This window comes from Plectropomus leopardus, chromosome 13, assembly GCF_008729295.1.
Source record: "Plectropomus leopardus isolate mb chromosome 13, YSFRI_Pleo_2.0, whole genome shotgun sequence".
In the NCBI taxonomy this organism is placed as follows: Eukaryota; Metazoa; Chordata; class Actinopteri; order Perciformes; family Serranidae; genus Plectropomus; species Plectropomus leopardus.
The window spans coordinates 7,747,023-7,763,548 of record NC_056475.1 but is presented as its reverse complement, the minus strand read 5'-3'; the positions used below and the strand labels follow the sequence as shown (position 1 = coordinate 7,763,548).

Here is a 16,526-nt window from a genome sequence, read left to right as displayed (position 1 = left end):
GCTCTACTCCCACTCAATAAAAACACCGGGAAGATAAAAGTAGGAACCTCTAAAAATCAACAATGGCAAAATTCTTCTTACATGTTAATAATCCAATCATAACACGCAGAACACAGTGTGATTTTTTCTGCATAATGACAACTTTTGATAATTTTAACTACATTTTGCTGATACTTTTACTTAAAGTAATAATGACATTTCAAAAAATTCCTTTTTGACCCTTTTAGATCCCATCTGCAGACAGACAGTGCACATGATATTCAAAAATATGACAATAATACATTTAATAAATATTTCTTTACATTTTTTATAACCAAATTAAATCGTGTTTTCTTCCTATATTTGATATGTGCTCACATACGCTACTGCCCCATCAATTTCAACCAATAATATCATTGACATCCATCATCAATACATCTGCAGTTTTCAGCCACACTGAGCTACGATTACGTTAGCTAGCTACAACCCTGTCTCCTACAAATCACAGTTACTCACCTGCAATCTTTATTACACTGCGGCATCATAATACTGACTGATCATGTCCAGAGACGTTTCTATAAAGAAACACTGACACCAGAACTTTGGGTTTTGCCTCCAACTCTCCTGCTCGAAGGCAACAAAAAGCACTTTGGATAAGTTTAGGAAAAATTAATAATTTCATTTAAATATTAATTAATGTATTAACAAAAATCCCTGTAAGTGGATACTGGAGAGCAACAATGCCTATTTTGGTGGAAAAACAAGTGAAATACCTTGTTAGGAAAACATTTTACTGATACATTCAGTGTCAGCACTTTTGTGAAATTAACATTTCCTCACGTTAATTGAAAAAACGTAACTCCTCTGTGCTACTTTTTCCCCAAGATTGTATTTGTTGTATTAAATATAAACAAACATTCTTATAAGACGGGATGCTAGCTAGCAGCAGTATGGTAGCGTTACATCAGTGGGTTTTCGTTTTCCTCAAAAATACCGTAGTTACAGTCCACTGGCTAGAATTGATTCACTTGAGGAGAGTGATGTCTGTGACAGCTCCAGATTATAGGCAAAGACGTTTTACAGCGGAAAGCTTCGTCTCTTTCTCTGACAGATACCTCGACGCCATCAGCGTAACACCACGAGGGCCTCGACTTTTCAACAATCAAATCTAATTCCTCCTAACGTTATATCTCGTCTGTCTCATCTTGTTTAACTCAGAAATATGTCACAATACTATACCACATACTCTCAAAATGCCATTTATTCTGGACATTAAAACAAATTAAATGCAGGACTTTTACTTTTAAAACTCTCTGGCTGTTGGAGCTTTGGTACATTTTTGGCTTCTGCATCGGCTTTGCAAGTCTCTCTACTTTTCTAAAATCGACACCGATATGTCCGTCTTATCTAGTTGTCCAACTGATGCTCTGCCAGTTGTGTGTGGTTATTTTTCCTTCACTCTTCTTAAAGCTTTCTAACCGAAGCCAAAGCTCTTCAGACTCACTATCAATTCGATGAATCAGACATCTGCAGGATCGGATTAACGGTTAACTGTCATTCAGTGCAAGTTGTCTCCTCAGAGCTCTTCCTCAACCGTCCTAACACACACACACTCACACATACACACAAAACATACACACACACCTCAGGGGGCCACTTACATACCAGTGTACAGATCAGGAGGGGGAGGTGCAGGGAGGTGGAAGGGGGAAAGAAGGGGAGGAGGATAAGTTTGATGAGAGGAAATCAACATGGAAATTACATTTAAGATATTAGTTAGCTGAACATTTATGTGTCAGTTTTCAGCTGCAAAATACTGAATGAATAAGAGCTTTATGTAACTGCAGTGCCACAGAAAAAATATTACATGCACAGTCAGAGCAGTTTACCTTCTGAAATTATGTTTTATACAAAAGCAGGGAGGCTGAATGAGTCATACAGATGTAAAATACTTGTGAACATACGTAATGACTTGATGCATGTTTTTCTTTAGCATATATATATATATATATATATATATATATTATATATATATATATATATATATATATATATATATATATATAGTGTGTGTGTAGGGTTGTTAGTTTTTTGGGCCTGGGACCAAATAATGCAATGAAATCAATTAGGAACTTCTGCATGTCAGTTCAGAATAGAACAGAATTAGTTGCAAAATAACAGAGTAGAATGGAATTAGTTAGAACAGAACAGAACAGAATAGAATAGAATAGAATAGAATAGAATAGAATAGAATAGAATAGAATTAGTTGCAAAAAACAGAGTTGAATGGAATAGAATGGAAATGGTTAGAACAGAACAGAACAGAACAGAACAGAACAGAACAGAACAGAACAGAATAGAATAGAATATTTGCTGTCCAGTACCTATAAATATACACACATGTTAACATTTGTAATAAATAATAAAAATACAGCATAAAAAGCAGCAGGTGGCAAAAAAAACAAATATTGCACAGGTCCCAACTTACTGCATGTTACCAAAATTACTCTTTACTTCTAGTAGTAGAACCCTGACATTTCTATATCATCATGCAAAGCTTCAATTAAAGCTTTTACCAGAAAATGAGAATGAAAATCACTGCACATTGGCAAGTTTGCAGACTGTTACGCAAACAGAGCAGGGCTGTGCTGTTTCTCTGACTGCAAAGTCAACTCTTTCACTGGATGTCCTTGCATTTTTGCCCGCCACAATCAGTGATGCAGGGGGCACTTTTCATTATCTTGACTAAATTTAGAAACGTATGACTAATGTTGCACCGTCACACATTTCAGGGACAGGTGAAAAAATGCAAATACAGCTGAACGCAGAAAAGTCATCCTTTACGTCGTACTCTTGCAGTGTGAGCCGGGTTTCTTACATTACTATGCTTACATTTTACCTTGAGCCAGGCTAATGAATGCCTTCTTGTAAAAAACCCCCACATCTCCTCACCCCTTTATCCTCCCTCTTCCTCCCTGCTTCACCACATTAATCTCTCATTAGCAGCCCCCTCCCCCTCTTTCCTCCTCTCTTTCTTTCTTCTAACACCAGCCACACACAAGCACAGGTATCCACACCAAAAGGCCTGCACATTTTCACCTGCGCATCAGAAGAATCCTCAGACAAATGAGGGGCACAGGCAGCCATTTAAAGGGCAGCCCTACAGAGCAGGAGAGCCCCTCTGAATGGAGCCCATGGAGGGAGAGATAATACACTGGAACACGGTTAACATGCAACACAGCCAGATTATTCGCCCGCAGGAACACACAAGCACGCACAAAACACAAATAGGAGACCTTTTCCTTCTCGAGGACAAACCGACAAGGCATGTGCTCTCGTGTGAGCCGCAGAGGACACGTAGGGTCTCCTATACTGCATGAGCACATATAGGAGCACCGGCTGCTCGCTATCTGGATGTGGAGTGAGTCAGAGCGCCATGCTGCATATAAATGACTCAATGCAGATTAAGATGTCAGTGTTTCAATGAAGGCAGAGGCAGGGGCTGCATGTAGGAGGTCAAATTAACCTCGTCTACCCCCACACGCCTTTTAAAACCTTTGTGTGTGTGGTTAAGAGGTTACCACGAGACGCACAACAAGGATCAGCTGAGCGATAAACTGTGGATGAAAAGGCAACACACACCACTGAGGACACTGCTCCTGATTTGGGTTTTTTTATGTTAGACATGGTAGAGTGTCTAAATCTTAATTTAATTTGGAGTCCAGCATGAAGGCATGAAGTGATTTTTTTCTATCTTTTAGAGGTTGATTTATCCAATATCCTATTTCCAACTTGCTAATCAGTCTGCTGTTGGCAACATGAGGAAATTCAAATTATCACTTTCACTCTTATGAACAGAACCAGCTCAGGTGTCAACGACTGAGCCAATTTAATTTGCTGAAAGAGCTGCACGACTCTGAGAGTTGGACCAAATTTCTGCTTTTTTTTTATTTCAACATACAGTGTAAGTAGTTAGGTTGTGGATGGATAATGTGACTGCACAGTATAAGCATAAATTGTGAGCTTTGGCTTTACATTATTAACAATTTGCTGAACTGGAATTAAACAACAGCTGTAAAAGTGTACAGTGTAAAGAAAAAAAACAAAGGAAATAAAGCTTCTTATGTCGATGTAAAAGATAAACAATGTAAATCATCATGTAACACTTTCTCATTTTCTCACTTGAGTAACTTCGACGTCAGTTTTTTATATTAAGCCAGAGGAAGTGTTAGCCTGGACTGACACTTCGCTGACAGTCATGTTATGGTGTTAAAAATGTGGTGTATTTCTTTGAAGTTATATTTTAGAATAATGAGACAAACATGAGAAGACATATTTTTTGTCTCTGTGTGATTTAAGAGTGTGTTGGACAGTGTGGTTTGCTTTAGCTTAGTTTAGTTTGTATACATTGATTACTGGATGTTGCAGTTCAGCTCAGTGTCCTTTATAGGAGGTAAAATCCAGTGGGTGGAGGTTCGCCGCAGTCAAGCTGCTGCCAAGAAAGAAGAAGACTTCTCCTTCTAATTATTTCCTTCACGTATGATCCTCATTTTCATTCCACTTCAATGTGGAGAATCTGAGCTTAGAGACTTATCCTGCAAAGTACTGTTCAGGTGAAATCTCCTCAGTGAGGTATTTTTCTCAAGTGTGTCTGTATTGTACTGAAAATAGGTGGGATACCCTGCGTTCTTAAGTATTACACAAGTACCATGGTCACAGATCATCAGATCACATCCATTTTCTGCCTATTTATTCCTTTTTGACAGAGGTGTATTTCACTACTGGTGCTGATAATTTGCTTCATGTGCACAAGCTGCTGTCAGAAACACCTGGCTGCTCTCATTTGGTCTGAAGTCCCAGAGGAGATGTCCTCTCATCTAAAGGGACACATAGTTGAGGAGTTCAAGGACTCACAGGCGAAGAGTCACTCTGGCTGTCCTGAACTTCAGCAGATTACCAACAATGGCACCTTGACAGCAAGGCAGAGATCCATGAAATGATCAGCATGCTGCCTCCGTGTTTCATAATGAACAGGCAGTCTGTTGTTTTGGCATTTTACTTCCAACCTCTCCACACATGTGGGAGACGAGGGATTTTCTGCTTTCATAGCTGTTTACAAAAAAAGCACAGACAGACTGAAATCTGCATCCAGTGTTCAAGCACGCCTCATTTTGTGCTTTTAAAAAACAATTATTTCAGTCTCAGTATAGTGATGTAAGTGATGCATCATGCAGCATTTGTAGGTGACATAAGGCAACATTAAACATTTTCACTCCCCACAGCTGATGTTCCTGCAGGCCAGTCAGTGACAAGTGTGTCACTGCTCTGACCTGATGGCCTCTTTCAAAATAAAATGCCAAAATGCTGCAGTGAGATGCAGCATATCCCATTATCATAAAATCTGATAGCTGTGTCTGAGACAATATGTGCAGACAGATAAATTTAATGAAACAAAACAAAATGGTTGGACAGAGAGCAATTAGACTCCCCTCCTCCCCACAGCTACATTTTCAATTAAGGCACAGGAAGTAAATAAATGAATTTGGCATTAATTATATGTATCTAATTAAATCTACAATTAATAAATTCACTTTGTCATCCAGTACACAGTCAAATTTTACTATTTATGAATTCAACTTTACAGTCCTTCAGTTCAGAAGACTGATCTTCTTTTAAGAGTTGCATAGTCTTGCTTTAAGAGATGTGGCTGATACCTTTCTTTACTTTTCTTATTCTCCACAAATCTCACCAAAAGGCCAAAGCCAACAATGCCTGAGTCAGACTTCCCTATTCTGTCTGTGGCATTCAGGCCCCGGTACATTTTTTCCGACTGAAATCTCTAATAAAAATGGGTCACAAACATATAGTTTAATTAAAAAGATACATTATTCTAAAACAGCTGGGCAGCTGCAATTTTTAGAAAACTCCTACTCAAACAGAAGCAGTAAGTACATTTGTTGGTTCTATTTTCAGCAGATGATTAATGAGCATTTGGTGCTTGAGTGAGTATTTACAGCACCAGAAATTGGACTGACTCCAAATAAATCACAGTGCGTGTATTCAAGGTATCAATTATTTAAATAATTTTTGGACAATGAAGCTCTTGGGCAAAATACCACAATTGACAGTAACATAATATATAATGTCATCAGTCATATCCTTTAACGCACAGTGTCTTGAGTTTGAAACAACACTGGCAACCCCTGCTACTATCGAAAAAAGGCACTCAGGTAGACAGTGAGTGTTTCCATCCACCAAAATGTCTCTGCGCTTGGCTGAGGTAGCAAAGTTGGTGTAACTATGTTAACAACAAGCAGCACATGGAAACAGACTTACTGTAACGAATAAATCATGATGTACATAAAGCATATTTGTCACTGTCACTCCCAAATAGTGGCAGATGAATACAGCAGATATGTGTGAAGCAGTGAGGAGACTTCAAATTATATACCATATTACCATCACATTTGCTATTTTTTTTTTTTTTTTTTGCTTGAGGTTTGATTGGCGCATGTTTAAGTACGTCTCTTTACTCTGTGCCCCCTTCTTCTGCAGTGATTTTATGGAATTACATTTTTTGAGTTTTTGAGTTGGAGTTTGTTTGCACTATACTCAAAGTTGCATTATCAAATCATGACAATTCTACACATTGTTGATCTCTATTTGGCTTGTTGTCACAGCAGAACTTTGAAAAGCTGAGCCAAATGAGGTTCTCTGAAATCAAGTCAAGTCCAGTCCAGTCAAGTCGACCTAACCACTGTACATTCACCAACCGGATCACAGTGCAGAGGGAAACATGTATCTACTGCTAGCTCACGTATCATTACTGAACTAGCTAACATTACAGTTCAACTGAGGAGGATGCCATTTATATTTATATCTCGCCATTTATGTTGACATTCCTCACGCTCTTTCGGCATGGTGACACAATTGGTGAGTGTACTTTGGTAGAAAGAAATTTGTTCCTATATGAAACTGCTCACAACAAGTTCTGTGGATTATCTTGAGAAACAGGGTCAAGATTTCTGGCACAGACATTGCTGTTGAGTTTTTCTAATGTTTTTTGTGGCACTTTGAACACCACAGTGCCATCTAGTTCAATGTTATTGGACTGAGGGCAGACATCTCTACAGCTGATATCTCCAATACACAGCAACTCACACCAAAACAATATAGACTTATAAATGGCACTTCGAGAAGGAGGAAAAATTGTATTTCTGATTCAAGGGTGGACTGTCCCTGTATCTAATGTCCATTGTCTCATTTGTTAATAGTAATTATAAGGAGGAGTCACGATAAACTCAAACATTTCATTGCTGTGTGAAATACCAACAAAAGGACCTTTGAAAGTTGTGAGATAACCAATAAAAATGTTAAATTAGTAGCTTTACATTGCAATACAACACCAGTAAAACCAGTGACCCCACTGTGAATAATATGGAGCCTATTCAGTTAATCATATAAATGATACATAGTTTATCAGTGTCTGGGTCTACAGAATGATTATCAATGACAATGGGGAACATACAACAACATTTATCCCCGTCCTCCCTCCAATTGTTCCCATCAGCCTTCCTGACAGCAGCACGCCGAGCCGTTGAATGGCCTAATCTCTCTTCACAAATTAGCTCCGTCTCTCATCTCCCCTTCCCAAATGTATGCTATGCCCTTAAACGTCACATGGTAACACTGCCCATTCATAACCATTATCCCAGGGCCTCTGATATTGGTGCAAAAGCAGGCGCTGAGGAGGAAAAAAGGAATAAAGACACTGGGAAATGTAAAAGGGGGGGGGTGAAAGCAAGCGATGTGCCTTCGATCTCAGATTCCCCACTGGCCCTGAGCTATCAGAGCCATTGATTGGCTCATGTAATTCTGCTCTGATTTGGCTTGGCCAATCAATGCGCTGCAGACTCGCTTCCTGTGACTGTGCAGCCATTAGACTAGCGGTGAAAAGTCCCATAGTTTCTTCTGTTTCCTGGAAATATACAGTTTACACCCACCAATGCCTCAACTGCAGGACAACTACTGCTCTGCTCTTACCGCATCGGTCATTGAGAGCTCCTCTAACAGCCGTTTCCTGGCTCACCGCCTCATTACAGTGTCTGTATTGACCGTGTGAACACAAAATGCCTGTTTTGAGGATTGTGTAACCTTGCAAGTAAAATGCAAGCAGAAGAGATTGAAATAGGGACTCTGCAACCCTGGTCTATTATTGAAAGAGAAGCTTTTTTGGTGCAAGAACATTTTAAGTAGCTTATAAAAGATATGCAAGTACTTAGAAGTAGATCATTCTGGTTTATTTTCTTCAAATAATGTGTATAGTTTAGTGGTTTAAACTAAGACCACATTAATATTCATGCTCTTTCCTCCTACAGTCCACTTTAAATATACTGCAACTGCATTTTTATGTTTGCATATATACAGTAGATCCCCTGCAACTGCTTTATTTTCTCAATATATTCTGTTCTTGTGCTCATAACCCACTTTCTATGTTTCCCCCTGCATTTTTCTATCTGCTGCTGGCACAACTCATTTCCCCACAGAAATCAATACAGCTTTATTTACTGTAATTTCATCCTACAGGTCATTAATAGTCAAAATCTCACATATACATTTGTTGTCGTCACAAAAGCGCTTGAGCTGAATGCTTGCGTCAGCATGGTTTCAAGGTTTCCAATGATCCCACAAGAGAAAAGCTAATATAATGTTGCAGAAGACAACTATTTTTGCTGTAATGCTGCAGAGGCAAAAATACTGCATAAGGGTAAACAGACAGTTGCATCAAAATTTGGGAGTTGGTCAAATCTGAACACACATTTGAATTAGAGTTACACAATACATTTTTTTAGTGTCGTCATTGCAATTCGCACATGCACAATAGCCACATTGCAGGACATACGATGTCGAGTAAGGTAAATTAATTAAAGCATATCCTACAACTGTTTTTCATTATCTCTAGCATCCATCCATCCAAACCTCAATAAATCTGTTTAGAGATCATCAGAAAAAAATGCGTTTCTTTTAATTCCTTACAACAGAACTGGGAATCATCATGTTTTGAAGTTTTCTTCAGTATCAAAGTAATCCAGTGATAGTTGTCTGTGCATCCATGGATTCATTGCAGAGAGGAACTGCTGATAACTAATATGATATACTTTTTCCTTTCTAATTTACCAAAATCTGACTTTGTAAACCCCTAGAGGGTAAATTTAGGGGAAATATGATTCCCTAAAAGATTAAATAAAGTACAGCTCTTCAAAATATTTGCTTTCCTAGTGTGATCTACACTGCTATTGTGCACTTTGGTACAATTTCCTACAAAAATTAAAAGTAATGCACCAAAATTCTTATATATCCTATGTAATCATGAGCCAGTAATTTATGCATATGCACATATTTTGGAAGGCTATGATCACATTACCAATGTGCTGACGGGACTAAAGAAAGAGGCAATCTAGTGAAGACGCCGGTATTCTGACCTTTGACCTATTTACGGTCGTCATCACCATGTTTAATTTCCTAAACCAAATATCCACAGCATTACGTTAATTACGTAACTTCACGTTAAGGATGTAACGTCATTTGTGTGGCGCTAATTTGCATAATATCATAATAACCATTGTAAAGGGATACGTTGACTGATTACAGACTGAGAACATTTCTGAAATCAGTCTTTGGTCATCTCACACACACACACACACACACACACACACACACACACACAATACACCCCCTCAATTACCAAACAACCATAACAGCACTTCATTCTCTGCTTAATTTAGCCATTGATTTTTCTAACACCAGATCCCACCATAGATAGTAGAAGACATCAGGCTGCAGTGTTTTATGGCCTTTGTGGGAACCCCCTGTGCGTACACACACGCAAACACACACGACACACAGACCCATCCACACACACACACGACACACATACACAGACACTAAGACAGAAAGATGCAAAGAAAGAGGACGTTTCCCTGGGGATCATCACTAAAAAAATCACTGCCTACTACCGTTAGGAGATCTAACCACAGCAGTGTGTGTGATTGTTGTTTGTGTGTTTACAGCTGCTGTCCCCTCCAGTGTGTGTGGCTTTGCTCACATCGGATGTGAACCAGCAGACACTCACAGACACAGCTGAACTGCAACACCATCACACACACATTCATGTACACACGTGTAGTCTCGAATACACACACCAAGTTTTAGTTTAGTGTTGTGATCGATTCACACAACCTAAATATGTGTCAGTTATGTGTCATTTACAACCTTTTACCCCTTTTTCATTTGGGATGACAGCCATTATATTGCTATTGCATTAAATTCTTTGACTACAGTTTATACTAATAACAAAATTAAGAACCTGGCTATAATAAAACTGAGTTACCCTTTAATAAAAACCCAATATTGTCCAAATGTCTTGATGAAACTCTTGACTGGTTACCTCACACACACGAAGTCTCATTTTCTGTTAAACAATGATCAAAATCCCAGTGCACAAACACAAGATAAAGCCACATGACTGACTTACAGGCGTTGGTGACGGCAAAGCTGTTGGCCGTCTCGATGTTGTCCACGTGAGGCACCAGGTTGAACGGGGCTTCCGAGGCGTTGGGGCTGGTGTTGTGCAGGAAGATTGCCAAACGAAAGGCAGTGTACTCCTGATCAGTGTTTCTGATGAACAGACCGCCTGAACAGAAGGAGGAGAAGCAGAGGTCTGATGAGGAGCATGTGGGGAGAAAAAGCCCCAGAGAAGAATCCACTCTATTTCACCCATATGTTTAATTTTATGACAGAAAGTTCAACTGTTTCTGACTGGCACAGACACACGAAACAAGTGAGATGAAGCCATAAAACCGCTAAAACAATGTTAACATGATCTGCGAACGAAAAATGTCAACCTGCTGGTGGCACTAGAAGAAAAACCAGGTGATCAAATCCAGTGGGATATATATCTTATGATGGTGATGAATGATGAATAAATGTATCAAATTCTGTGCCAATCCAACCAGTTGGTGTTAAGATATTCACTGGTAAAGTGTAAACTTTGAGAACATCAAACAAAATCGTGAGAACTTCAAAGTCGTAAAAATTCATCCTTTGGGGATTATGGATATTTGTACCAAATTTCATGGCTGGATCAAAGTGGTCAAAAAAACTCATTCATTGTCCGTTATCACTTGTCCTCGTAAGGATCACGGTGGGGCTGGAGCCACTCCCAGCTGTCATTGGACGAGAGGCGGGGTACACCCTGGACAGGTCGCCAGGGCTGACACATACACAGACATTCACACCTACGGGCTATTTAGAGTGACCGATTCACCTGCATGTCTTTGCGTAGACACGGGGGGAACATTCAAACTCCACACAGAAGGATCCCTCCACCCAAGGTCCAAACCCGGGTTCAAACTGGGAACCCTCTTACTGTGACAGTAAGGTGACAGTGCTAACCATTAAACCACCTTGCCACCTGGGCAACAAATTGACTCGTCAAATACCACTGCATGGTCAGTGGCCTTTGACACCAATTACGGGCACACAGAAGCACCCTTTAGCATCATTATTTGATGTTCTGAGCAAAGGCCATAGTATAAAGAGCGAGACAGTCCGTATTGGACAGGACTATCACCCAGGAGACTGCTGTTGGTATCCTGCGTGAAACCAAAAATTAACTTTATTTTATGGATCAAGCATAGTATGTCACATTATGTAAGTAAAATCGAAATACCCTTTTTAACCAGGACCATGATTTTTTTTCCCAGACCTAACCTTGTTGCCTACTTTTGTCGCTAAACCTAAAGAAGTAAACCAAAAAGTTTATTTTGGAAAAAAGACAAGCAAACTATACATCTCCTAAAACAAGGAAGTTAATTGAGACGCTATGTATGTAACAAGCGGAAACTGACAGTCTGTCCTCGAGGATCTAGAAGTGACAATAGAAAGGTACCTACAGTGTCATAGTTTGACTTTTGGGGCTACTGACTAAGCGCCAATATTTGACAAGGTGGGAGTAAGAAAGAGTTGGTTAGACACATGCCGCTAGAGTCGCTAAAAACGTGGTGGTTAAAAACTTGGTTAACGTTTGAGGGGGTGAAATTGATTTTTAAAAAAACACCTAAACAGGGTAAAGAAACGGTCATCTTTATTGTTAAAACAACAACCACTTGGTTACGGTTGGGGAAAAACCCAGATCATTATTATTATAGTACAAGGTCAGATAAACGTACATTATATTTGACATTTGAACAAATGGTTGCTGTTCTTCTTGTTTAGACAACCTCAGCATTGTCTTTATAAAGCTTTTACCAATCGTGTACTGAGGTTTAAAGACTGTTTTAGCAGCTGTGGTCAGAGAAAAACCTCTATCATATTACAAGTGCACACTGCTGACTGGACAATATATGAAATGTAATAAAAGGACATTATTGGTTTGGTAAATCACAATAGTTGACAATTCAGTGTAAATCCTACAGTGTAGCAACTGATGACACTTAAAGCACCACACTAGGCTTTGTGACAATGTAGATACCATGTGACTGGCATGTAAAACACCTTTGTTTCATATCAACGCAAGCAGAAAAAGTGATATGATATTCCGAGAATATCCTTCTGGATCAATGCAGCTTTTCATTCAGTTTTTTTATGCATGAGCAGCTCCAGTGTCAAGAATCAGTTTGGCGTCAGAGATAAGACTTTGCTCTTGGCTTCTTTTTTACATTACAGCCTTCTTCATATACAAAGATCCTGACTACACTGTTCATGGTCGTGCAAATGTCAGTGGTGTTTTAGGTTTGAAGCAGTTTGCTTCACATTTGAAAATCTAACTTAAGGCGATATTTCTTGGGATAAGACATTATAAATGTCATTTAAAGCAAAATGCCAGTGTGCTCTTTTTATGGCTGACCTCTTTAAAGGTAAACTTTAGAATATTTTGCTTCTTTATGATTCTCACTCATGCAAATCCTTTACATATTTTTGCATAACTCTAGTAATGGTTGGAAAAAAGCTGCTGTGAATTTCACAGAATTCCCACTGTGATGGTTTCATGTCCCGTTGACTCACAACCAAATGCTCACAGGAGGTGTTAATTCTTGATTTACCAAAAAAAAAGAAAAAAAAGTGTAAACGTTTTGATCATCTTGGCAACCAATCAGCAGGAATGCCCTTTACATATTTCAGATGTAGAAACTTATCCTCGCAGCTGATTAAACGAGGAGAAGCTTTGACCTGAATCCCACTTATTCAGCTACGACTTTCCCTTCTGCAAGATGTCACACAAAATGAGATTCAGTACTGAAGTGCGCACTGTAGCACCCCAGACTTAGAAGTTTCATAAAAATCACATGGTTTGCCAACACTAAGACTATTTCGGATCCAAAGAGCTTTCCACCTGGTGTATGTTACCTGGATGATAACAGCAGGTCACAGGCCTTTGAATTTACGCCTGCTAGTTTTCATTACCTCTGCTCACATTGTGATAACGTGTAAATAAGGCAGGCAGAGCTGACCTACTGCTAGCTCACCTAGCGCCACTGAGCAAGCTAACAATACAGCTCAGCAGAGAAGGGCGCCATTAATGTTAATTAATTAATTTTTGTGTGGTGACACGGTTAGCAGGTGTAGTTCGGTAGAAAGAAAATAGTTCCTACATGAAACTGCTCACAATACATTCAGTGGATTATCTTAAGTTACCAGGACATGATTTCTGGACAGACACATTGCTGATGAGTTTTCAAATGTATTTTTTGGCTGTTTGAGCACCACAAGCTGAGTGTCATCCAGTTCTATTATAATTGAGAAAAGGCAGATGTCCATATGGACGATATCGCCAACACTCATTGACTCACACCAAAATAATCTAGATTAATAAACAGTACAACGGGAAAGAGGAAAAACCTGTATTTTTAATTTTGGGGTGAACTGTCCCTTTTAAAGATTTTACAACTAAATGAGAATTTGGGAATAAAAAACTCTAAAGGACCTTCTAGTGATGCTTGAAATAATAATTTTCCAAACTCTACTTCACTTTGAAGGTGGATTTGAATCAGTGAGCTTGGCAAACACAAAGGCTCTTGATTATTTTTTATGATTATTCTAAGAGGTTTTTATTTTTCTGGGTGTGATGGATTGACTTTCTGTCCTCACTGCCCTCCATGTAATGCATGCTGGGAGCAGCCCCAATATGACACTTGAGAAAAAAAGGAAATTAATAAAAAAGAATGAATGAAAAGCGCATCTATCTTCACATGTATCAGTGGTGTGCAAATTCAGTTGTGAAACACGTTTGCCATGACTGTGTGCGCTTGTTCTGTGTTGCAGGCATGTGTACACACAGTAAATTTCCCACAGCTAATAAGTGTTGATTTTTCAGCGACAATTATTTGAAGCTGTGGAGCGCTGATTGGAGAGATGTTTGCCCTCTGTGAGAACTGATGGAGCTCTGTGGTGGCTGCTCAGAACCACATAAAGTGTTAAATGAAGTCTGGTGGGGGAGGAAACACTGGCACATAGTGGATTTCTACACTTTCAGAGGTCAGTTACAGAGCTGAGAGTCGACACTGGTATTACATCAACCACGTTTGCAATGCTGTTAGCTAAACGATAACGAGAAGTGGTTATAGTTTGAAAAATAGCTGGAAACTGTGCCTGAAATTGCAGAATATGAGCAAAAAATTCACCCACAGCAATAGTTTTGCTTAAATCAGCAACGAATATTAACTTGAATGTTCAGCATGTTGGCACAGCAGGTCCACAGATGCAGGTTTAAACCCCTGCCCGGCTCAAGTGTCCTCACTTCCAGGGGTGCTGTTCTGTAACAGACCCTGACCTCTGACCTCCCCCAGAGGGGCTGGGGGATTCGAGTATTACGTTGATATAAAAGGACAAGGAGAATCATTTGAACAGCTTGTCATTTTTCATCAGCCTGACTGGTCCTGATGTGCCTCGACTCCGCTACAAGCAGGGGTGCAGTGGAGCCACAAAATAAGTCAGTTTGAGGGAATGTTTAAATCCAGAAATAAGGTTTCAACACCTTTATCGGAATAAAAAAAAAAAACAAATTGTGAGGATTTTTACGGGGAAAGAACAGGAATTACTGCTTTTCTAATCATTGATTTTTTTGGGAGGGTGATGATGAACAACTGGAGGTCACAGTTTGCCCTTCTTTTCATTCCCTGCCTTTAAATCAACCCAGTCAATCTGCTAGTGAAATAAAATCCATCCTCTTTATTTCCTCCAATGACTGTTAAGTTGTTAAATAAAAACATGCACGCGTTTAGAAAAAATAAAAAGAGTGCATCTGGGAAAAGAGAAAACAGTGGAGTGTAGGGCCTGTGGGACCGTGGCAGAGGTTTATTGCGGCGCCAGGACCGGGGGTCTGCGAGAGTGTTAACAGCAGTCAATGCACAGGCAGCCTGCATAGGGAATACACACACACACTTTGCTGCTGCTCTGATCTGCTGCAGTGGCGGAGTGCACTGGGATACACACTCGCCTGCAGATACAAAGCGCATTAGGTGTGTGTGTGTGTGTGTGTGTGTGTGTGTGTCTTAAACATGCACAGCATCAACAGAGCAAAGAGCCCTGTCTGTATGAGATATTTTGGAGAGGAGAAATAAAAGACTGCGGAAGGGAAAACCAACATTTCCCACTTTGAGTAGTGCTGAGGTGTTAAACGGCAGGGCACAGGCAGCAGACAGGACGTCCACACATTCATTCACATGATTAATTTTCTGCTTAGAAATAACATTAAACGCTTAAACACACTCACCGATCTGAACGCTGCTCGGGAAAGCACCCATTGTCAGTCCCCAAAAGACAGAGAATATCAACAGAAACCAGTCGCGAGAAGAAATCCTCATTTTGTTTCGGTTATAAACTGATGAGAGACATCGAGCAGGTTTAATTAACACCCCCGGGGCAAAAGCAACATCACAGGGTAAAAAAAAAACAAAGAGATGAAAAAAATCAAATGCCCGTTAAATATCCATGTCTGCTTTGGATGGCTTTTTCTTGGATATCCCCCCGCAGTGCCGCTCGTTTGTACCGTCAAACTGCGTCCGTCCGTCCGGCGCTGGAGATTTTGCGCACAACACCACCAAGATGAGGGGGGGTGTATGGTGGGGGGAGAGCATCAGCCAGCGGCGGCCAGTGCGTCTGGATGCGGCTCAACTCAACATCACAGCAATAACACACATGCGCCTTTTTACCCGACCGGGGCAGGCAGGCAGGCAGGAGGGGCGTCAGACAGTCCGCTCAGCACCGAGCGGCGGAAAAGTCCCCGCAGCTCATTTAACACCAAAACTTCCAGAGCTGCTGATGCGAAATGCGAGGACTGATGGCTGACGAGATTTTTTCATTTTGGCACATTCTTACAGTCAGCGCTTTTTGCATCAGAAAATAAATGTTCTTTCACTTACATGAGCCCTGTTCTCCCCGTCCTAATCATTAAGGTGTCATTTAAAGTGCATTAATTGCATACATGAATAGGATCACAAAAAAAACCAAACCCTACAATCTATATTTTATTGTCTGTGAACTTTCTT

General features: G+C 40.0%; 1 protein-coding gene across 1 annotated transcript in view; it reads right to left on the bottom strand.

The window, feature by feature from the left end:
* The window catches only part of LOC121952359 (glutamate receptor 4), a 143,515-nt gene extending 127,574 nt beyond the window's left edge, over positions 1–15,941 (bottom strand). The window contains exons 1-2 of the mRNA XM_042498982.1: positions 15,752–15,941; positions 10,514–10,672 (exon numbers count right to left, since the gene is read on the bottom strand). Coding sequence (XP_042354916.1) covers positions 10,514–10,672; positions 15,752–15,842 — 250 coding nt within the window. The 5' untranslated portion in view covers positions 15,843–15,941. The remainder of the gene's footprint in view (positions 1–10,513; positions 10,673–15,751) is intronic.
* Between the last annotated feature and the right edge of the window lie 585 nt (positions 15,942–16,526).